At 39.5% G+C, this 9226-nt stretch overlaps 2 protein-coding genes across 2 annotated transcripts; one reads left to right on the forward strand and one right to left on the reverse strand.

Annotated features, from left to right (window-relative positions):
* Positions 1-431: 431 nt before the first annotated feature.
* Positions 432-909, forward strand: LOC117278850 (pentatricopeptide repeat-containing protein At1g62910; the record flags this gene model as incomplete). Its single annotated transcript, XM_070186355.1, is given in 2 exon segments — positions 432-695; positions 697-909. Coding segments are annotated over 2 exon segments (477 nt in total), but the record flags the coding sequence as incomplete, so codon positions are not given.
* A 5464-nt stretch (positions 910-6373) lies between these two features.
* On the reverse strand, positions 6374-6913 carry LOC138899675 (secreted RxLR effector protein 161-like). The gene has a single exon (XM_070186356.1). The coding sequence runs from the start codon at positions 6911-6913 to the stop codon at positions 6374-6376; it is 540 nt and encodes a 179-aa protein (XP_070042457.1).
* Positions 6914-9226: the final 2313 nt, after the last annotated feature.

Genomic DNA, 9226 nt, shown 5'->3' on the forward strand with positions numbered 1-9226 from the left:
AAGAAATACCTCATATGTGCTCTCTAAACTAAATTCAAATAGTTGATAGTATTGTCATTAGAAGAAAAGTAAAAGATGATGTATATATTTGAGGAGTAGAAGAAACATGTATCATTGGGAAATGCAAGAGACAACAGTTTCTTTAGAAGACTAATAATGAATACATAGTTGTCTTTTCATTTGCTTTCAGATTTAGATTAATTGAATTTAGTGTAAAAATACACGATACTTAAAAGAGTACAATAACAATTGTAATTGAAGAAAGATATATACGTGGATTATATATTTTGTACAAACATATTATATCATAAAAAGATTGAAATCATTTAATGAAAAGTTCTTTTTTCAAGGACTAAATGGTCACTTAGATTTTAAAGTACATTTTTGTAAATCAACTTTGAAGATAGGATCTTCCTATTTTTTTAGTATAATATGATGGACGTGTTAAAGAAGCTATGTCACTCTTTTATAAGTTGGAAAGGAAGTTTGAAGAAACTGACATTGAACTTTACGGTATTGTCAATAATGGATTGTGCAAAAATGTAAAGTTCGGCGAAGCTCATCTTATTTTTGAGAAGCTTTTTGTAATAGGTTTACATCCGAACGTAGTAATATACACTACAATGATTAATGGATTTTGTCAAGAAGGATTGTTAGATAAAGCTAAAGATATTCTTAGAAAAATGGAGGACAATTTGTTGTTTGCTGGACATTGTAACTTACAACGTTATTATGCAAGTATTTCTCAAAAGTAACAAATACAGTGAAATGAGGGCTTTCTTAAAAGAAATGACAGGGAAGACTTTCTCATTTGATGCAACTACAATAGAGTTACTGATAGATGCTATAGCGGAGGATCCTTCTCTGCTTGACATGATATAAGAGTTACACCCGGAAAATAAGAAATGAATATCTTTTCCTAGACTTTCACCAAGAAAGTAAGAAGTGAATAAGTGCCCATATATGAATAATAAATATAGGAATATCATTTGCCATCTATATTACATGGACTCATATTTGGATTAGTATATGATACGGATCGATGTAAATCTTCTGAACATGTATGCCTAGTTTTTTGTTTCTTAGAGTATTTTGTGGAATCCGTACAATATCTTCATTCCTGTCTCAAACCTGTACGACATAAGCACACCAAGATGAACGAAAGATTAATTTAACGTAGTCTTTTACTGGTATCTAGTCATCTTCAAGTATTTTTGCACGCTAACATCTACTATGAGATCACATAATTGATTCTTCTTTCGAGATGAGTCATGAAATTTTCAATAAAAGATGATATAGATTAGATGTATTTACTGTTCTTAATATGTTACCTGTAAAATTGGGTACCACCTGTCACAATAATATGAAACCCATGTTTTATCTTCTTCTTATGGTCCAACTAAGGTTGGTAAACCATCTAAAAATCCTCCTTATTTTTGTCAAGCACTTGCCAAAACATGTGATCTTATCTATGGTGGTCGCTTCCCAACCTATTCTAATTACATTTTAGGTTCGTGCTTTGTGGATTTTGTTATACTAGGGGTCGATATATAAAGCAAAGTTAGGCTTAGAGTATGAGCTCAAACATGTCAAATGAAAGTAATGTCCAACTGCTTAATGAAGCAAAGTTAGGCTTAGGTTGATGTGCTCAAAGCCCCACGTTCCTTCACTCTTTTCCCGTCTGTCCCCTCATCAACTCCACTCGCTAATGGATGGATGCCAGTCATTAGTCACCTCTCTCTCTCTCTCTCTCTCTCGAAAATGATTCACTGCGTCTCCCTAACAGACAGAAGGGGAATCTAATCTATGCTATCCTTGTTAAGTATCATTTTTATAGCAGACATGTTATGTCATTTAACTTATTAACTGCTGGATCCTTCTTGATATCGAGTTCCTCTGTGAAGCTTTTAGTATTTGATCACTCTTGATGTGTGAGTGATAGAAACTAAAAGTCCACTAAACTGTATAGAGAACCTGGTTCTCGATCTCTTCCCACAGAACACAGACACAACATTAAGTAAATGACATAGTAGAATTTTATGTGAAAAATTCCCAGCTCACGGGATTAAAAACCACGACCTACCCTTGTAGGATTTCAACTTCATTAATGAGCAAACTTTAGATTACAACCTATTGTAACCTAGGAATTAACTTCTTAATCCCTTACTAATTTGTAACAACTCTATTACAAGCCACTTTATAATAACTCTATTACAAAGATTTACAACTCGACTAAACCTAGCTAAGACACAAACATAGAGTTTATGATTTAACAAAAGTTTCCTACACAATTATTTCTAATTAAGCTAAGTAGGAATTACGAGTAAGAAGTTTTAACAAAGGTACAACACAACTAAGGACATGTGATGACTCGATGCAGAGAACTGGCCCTTGTTATGTAGTTCTTTGTTCTTGAAGCACTTGAGAATCGATTGCTGAATTGATGCACAGACTTGAGAGAAAGCTGGATTGATTCTTCAAAATGTTCAAGTGATGTTTTGTCTTTGGCTTAATGTTAATATAACATTCGTGACATCACTTGAATGATGCAAGCATGTTTGGTACAGGAGCATTCCCAATGAAGTTGACTGCTGCACTATTTTGCACTGTTGCGTGTGCAGGCAGCAACTTTACAGCTGTTAGGAAGTTGACTGGTACGGCCACCAAGAGAACTGATGTCCATATGTTCCCTCTGATGTTTCTCTGTCTCTGAAGAGTTGAACTATATCTCCGACTTTGACACTTGTTGATCTTAAGTACTTGAGGATGTATAACAAGTTCCTTATCTGGTTCTTAACATTAAGTTTGTTAGATCATTAAAACATAACAGGGATACATAGAACCTATCAATTTCTCCCTTTTTTGATGATGACAAACTTATAATTGAAATACCCCCTAAGAACCAGAATGACATACTCATAACCTGTATTCCCCCTGAATCTGTTCCCCATCTTGTTCCCTCTCAATTTATTATTCCCCCTTTTGGCATCATAAAAAGATTAGTAGCAAGTAATAAGCAAAAAGAAGTCTAACTTGGTTAACTCATGCCACATGTGTGCACACAATCATGACTAAAGACAGAGCAAATGAGCAAAGAATACACATCAAAAAGGACGAAACTTTCATTAATTTTTTGGAAATTTAGCAGGGAGCGGTTTCATCGTTACCAAAACATGCACAAAATAGAAACAACAAAAAGGTACCAGTCATAAACATCATTAGGACTAAAATAGAGGACAGACACTAGGAACTTGACACTGGGAGGGAGAGCATATTTTAGGGAGCACTGGAAGGGGAAGGCCCAGATGAAGAGGCAAAGGTTTTAAGAAGGATGTCCATTCGAGCATTAGCTGACACCTGCTCGTTGAGCAGTCGCTCCTTCAGGTCCTCAACCTGCTTCGTGAGGTCAGCATTTTCTTTTGACAGACGGGCAACCTCTGTGCTTTGAGAGCTACTGGAACCAGGTGCCTCCTGAACCTGACTGAGCTGACTTTCGAGAATGGAATTCCTTGCCTTCAACTTCCGTATCTCTTCAGTGGCACTGTTCTGAGCGTTGATCAACTGAGAGATAGTAGAAGTGCTGCCAACCCCTCCAATCCTATCAATGCACTCACACTCTTCTAGGGTGGTCTTGGAGAAGGTTTGCTTGCGAGTTCCCACCTTCGCTTTTCCTAAAGGGACTGTGAAATATTAAAAAATTGTAGTGAGGAGGAACCCGTAAGGAAACCCATGATTACCATCCTTGAACTCTGCCACCTTCTTCATGCGTTCTATCATAAGACCAGGCAGGTTTATGGTGGTGTAGCCATCCAGTGCTTCCATGAGAACCAGGTCTTCTCATGACGTAATGGTCCGTCTTTCTGCAAGTGGGAGCAGGACCTTGTTCACCAATTCAAACAGCAGTTGGTACACTGGAAGGAGAGCCTTCTTGTGCACCCGTTCCCCTTGCTGTACTGCCTTATCCTTCACAATGGCATTTCTGAAATTTGTAGAGCAGACCCCCTCAAATGAGGACATCCCATTAGTGGGCACGCCCAAAATGGCTCCCAGTACAGCAGTGTCCGGCACAAAATCAACACCATTCACTGTTAAACAAATGTTATCATCCTCAACTGTGAAGAAGTCAGCATAGAAACTGCGCACCTTTGCCTCATAAACTTTAGGACTGTCACTAGTGAACAGATGTGTCCACTGTTGGTATTCAATGATGTCAGCCAATTGGCGCATTCCTGATAGGTCAGGGATATCAGGGGAAAATGTGCGGCCCCACAACACCCATTGGTTTCTCAAATTCTTCATGCCAACATCCTGGGTTGCCCCAACCTTGGCCTTCTTTGAGGAACCAGGTTCCTCACTGACACTAGCCTTCCTTTTCACAGATTTTCTCACACTCTTCCCTTTGTCTGTAGATTTCTTGGACACCTTCTGAGCGGACTCCTTAACCACTTTTTCACCAGATTTTTGACCCTCAACATTGCTCACACCCATCTTACTCACCGATGACTCTTTTTTGGACTTTGGAACTGTATGTTTCTTTGAGGACTTACGAGCTAAGGAACCAGGTTCTTCTTCTACCTCATTATCCACATCAACAACTAGTGCATGAGGCACTACCTTCTCATTTACAACCTTTCCATCTTTCACCAACTGCCTCTTCTTCTTTCCCTCTTTGCTTTTCCTTAAAACTCACTTAAGTTCTTTATTCTTCTGCAACCTCGTGATAGGTCTCTTAGAAGTTGACCCCTGGGGAGGTGCCTTTCTACTCCTAGCATTAATGAAGCTCACCAGAGCCACATTATCATAATCTTCTTCTTCACTATCCTCATTCTCCTCCTCAGACAGAGATCGCATCTCAGGAACCACAATTGATAATGGCTCAACGTAGAAATGAGGAGAGGGGGCGGGATCAGTACTGACCCGGGGTTCTTGTGAAGAACTAGGGGTTTTTATCCCCATTAGAGCTAGAGGGCTCTTCTAGGGCGGAGGGATCAGGTCCCTCAGTTGGTTCCCCAGTAGTACTATCAGGTGCTGAGGTTTCGACAGGCACCAGTTCCCTAACCTTGACTTATGTACCATTATCTTCCCTATGAGACTCAGACACACCCTCATAACCTCCAATCAAACTTCCCTCAGTAGCGATTGAAAGCATATTTTCTATAGCTTCCCGTTCTTGTAGCCCCAAAGTAACTTCAGAAGGTATAAGAGGAGCATTACCTGTAGGATCAAGGCCCGGGGCTGTCATTGTCAATTCATCACTGGCATGACCCACACCTTGTTCTTTAGCAGAACTTTCTTCCACTCGTAGAGTAGAAATTTCTTTATTTTCTTCTCCATCCACTGTATCTTCGTCAACCATCTTTTCCGGCAAGGCAGAAGTAGAGGTCACAGCCACAAATTTCTTGGGAGTCGATATTTTGTGACTTCGATGAGAACCAGAACTTGATTGAGTTAGAGAGGAAGTAGAGTGTGATTGTAACTATAACTTAGGTTTGGACTAGTCAGAGTGGGGAGTGTGGGCTCTATCACTGGTGGGGACGATGCTTGGAACATTTTGTGTTTCCTGATTGTCAGACATGGTGGAGTGTAGTGATTTGAAGAAGAGAGTTTGAAGAAGGAAAAGGGAAATTTTGGATTTTTGATGTGAACAGTTATGAAAGTGACTATGAATGGATTTATTTAAGAGGGGTGAGGGACCAGTTGAGTAGCAATTTTGGGTAGTTGGGTCGCTTCATAAAGGGTGAGACGCTTAGGTTCAAGAAGCAAAAAAAAGAAACTGACAATTTAATGACGTGGCACCGTTTCAGCCGTTTAAAGAATTGTGCATGAGAGTACAGAGGAACTACTAACTTATGTCAAAGGAACCAGGTTCCCTGACAGAGTTGAAAATGTAAGCCTCATCCTTTGACCAACGTGCAATGCATTAGCTACTTGTTTGCTCTGTAATCGTTATGCGTGTCTACCTGTAACAGTATAGAGGTGAGTTAGACTGCGCCATAAAACACTTTTTATCTATTTTACTTGTACATTTCTTTCGTAGCCAATCATCGAGGGACCAGGTCCTTAGCTTGATTTCATCAACCCTAATGCCAAGTGATTCTTTTCAAAGTGCTCTCTGCTCAGTGCTTTGGTGAATATGTCTTCAATTTGATCTTCTATGCTGCAAATGTTCATGCAAATGAGCCCTTTTTCAACGTTATCTCTGAGGAAGTGGTATCACATATCAATGTGCTTTGTTCTCTTATATTGAACTGGATTCTTGGCCATGTTGAGAGCACTGGTGTTGTCACATAGTAAGGGCACACAGTTGGATTCTTGGCCATGTTGAGTGCACCAAAATCTTCCAGTTGATGCTTATCCATAGAAATTGAGTGCATCAGGAGGCAACTGCTACATATTCAACTTCAGTAGTTGAAAGGGCCACTGAGTTTTGCTTTCTTGTATCACATAAGATCAGACATGATCCTAGAAAATGTGCCATACCAGAAGTGCTTTTCCTATCTACCAAATATCCAGCATAATCAGCATCAACGTATCCGATTAAATCAAAGTTATCTACTGAGGGATAGTAGAGGACCAGGTCCTGTGTGCCTTTGAGATACCTCAGAATTCTTTTGGATTCCTTTGGATTGGATTGAAACCTGGAACAGAGTCCCATACTGAAAATAATATCTGGTCTGCTTGCTGTGAGATACAGAAGTGATCCTATGATACCTCTATACATAGTTTTATTCACAAGAGAACCAGGTTTATCCATGTCCAGACGAGTAGCAGTGGCAATGGGAGTATCAATGATCTTTGATCCTTCCATATCAAATTTCTTCAGAAGCTTCTTGATGTACTTCTGTTGACTTATCATTGTTCCCTCAATAATTTGCTTAACTTGCAGTCCCAAGAAGAAATTTAATTCCCCCATCATACTCATCTCAAACTCACTTCCCATAAGTTTTGCGAATTCCTCACACAATGAATCATTAGTTGCTCCGAAGATGATGTCATCAACATAGACTTGCACAATGAGCAAGTTCCTCCCTTATTTCTTCAGAAATAAGGTGTTGTCAATTTTTCCTCTTGTAAAGCCATTTTCTAGAAGAAATTTGGACAACCTTTCATACCAAGCACGAGGAGCCTTCTTTAGCCCATATAGTGCCTTGTCAAGTTTAAAAACATGCTCAGGATGTTCATGATTCTCAAATCCATGGGGTTGCTTGACAAAGACTTTTTCCTTTAGAAAGACATTCAGAAATACACTTTTGACATCCATTTGGAACAATTTGAATTCCACGTGAGACGCAAAGGCAATGAGGATTCTGATTGCCTCTATTCGAGCAACTGGAGCAAATGTTTCATCATAGTCAATCCCTTCTTCCTGATTATAACCTTGAACTACCAGCCTTGCCTTGTTTCTGGTTGTGTTTCCAAACTCATCAAGTTTGTTTTTGAATACCCACCTGGTTCCTATAACAGTTCTGTCAGTAGGTCGTGAAACCAGGTGCCATACACTGTTCCTCTTAAATTGATGAAGTTCTTCTTGCATAGATGTAATCCAATCAGCATCTTTTAATGCTTCCTTGATATTCTTGGGCTCAATTTGAGAGAGAAAGGCTGAGAAGGAAAACGTGTTTCTTGCCTTTGATCTGGTTTGAATTCCTGAATCAAGGGTAGTGATCACATTTTCAAGAGGATGTGAGCTTTTGTGTTTCCAGTTAGACACCTGAACCTCGTTGTGAGTTGGTCTAGGTATTTCTGATTGTGACTCTCTGTCTGCATGTGGAGTTCCTTGAACTGCATCAGCAACTCTGTTTTCAGCTTCAGTTGTTGTGATTGAGGAACCTGGTTCCTCCCCATCAGTTGGAAAAATAACTGTACCATCATCATTTGATTCCTTGACGTGATTCATCATGTCAACTTTTTCATTTGCCATGTCAATGACTTCACCAGGTACAATTGACTGTTCTCCCTCTTGATCAATCTTATTATGTGATACCTTCTCACACGAGTGGTGAGATTCATCAAAGATTACGTGTATACTTTCCTTCACACATTGAGTTCTTTTGTTATATACTTTGTAAGCTTTGCTTTATGACGAATAGCCAGAATGATTCCTTCATCACTTTTGGCATCGAACTTTCCAAGTGCTTCCTTACCATTGTTGAGGACAAAACACTTGGAGCCAAATGTCCTTAGATGTGTCACCTTAGGCTTCCTCGCATTCAGTAGTTCATATGGAGTTTTGTTCAAAAGGGACCTGATCATGCACCTGCTCACCAAGTAGCATGCAGTGTTGATAGCTTCTGCCCAAAAGTTTTTTGCAATGCCGCTATCAATCAACATTGTTCTTACCATGTCTTCAAGAGTCCTATTCGTCCTCTCTACCACACCATTTTGTTGAGGTGTTCTTAGAGCTGAAAAATTATGAGTTATGCCATTTTCAGCACAAAATTCATCGAATTTGGCATTGTCAAACTCTGTGCCATGATCCGACCTGATACTTATTACATTATGGCTCATCTTCACTTGGATCTTTTTTACAAATGCAAAAAATACTTCAAATGTTTCATCTTTGGACCTGAGAAACAGAGTCCAGGTGAATCTGGAATAGTCATCCACAATGACAAATATGTATATCTTTCCTCCTTTACTTGGCACACTCATAGGTCCACATAGATCCATGTGAAGGAGATCAAGTGGCCTTGAGGTACTGACTTCCTTTTTGGGCTTGAAAGAGGATCTGCCTTGCTTTCCTTTTACACTTGCATCGCACACTTTGTAATCCTTGAAGCTTGAGTTGGGCAGGCCATGAACCAGGTCCTTCTCGACTAACTCGTTCAGCAACATAAAGCTTGCACGACACAATCTTCGGTGCCACAGTTCAGCATCATCATCTACAACACTCAGACAACTGAGATCTCCATTTTTTAGAGATTCAAAGTTAGCAACATAGATGTTTTTGTATCTCACCAAAACCACCTCACCAGTCACAAGATTTGTGACCGTGCATATTTTTGACACAAATTCTACATTGTTTCCCTTGTCACAGATTTGGGAGACACTTAGCAAGCTGTACTTCAACCAATTCACGTAGTACACATTTTCAATTGAGTGAGAAAGAGACTTCCCAATCCTCCCAACTCCCAGAATGTATCCCTTTTTACCGTTACCAAAGGATACACTCCCTCCTTACAGGGATTTGAGTGAAAGGAAATCATTTGTGCTTCCAGTCATGTGC

The sequence above is a fragment of the Nicotiana tomentosiformis genome, chromosome 10 (assembly GCF_000390325.3).
Source record: "Nicotiana tomentosiformis chromosome 10, ASM39032v3, whole genome shotgun sequence".
Classification (NCBI taxonomy): Eukaryota; Viridiplantae; Streptophyta; class Magnoliopsida; order Solanales; family Solanaceae; genus Nicotiana; species Nicotiana tomentosiformis.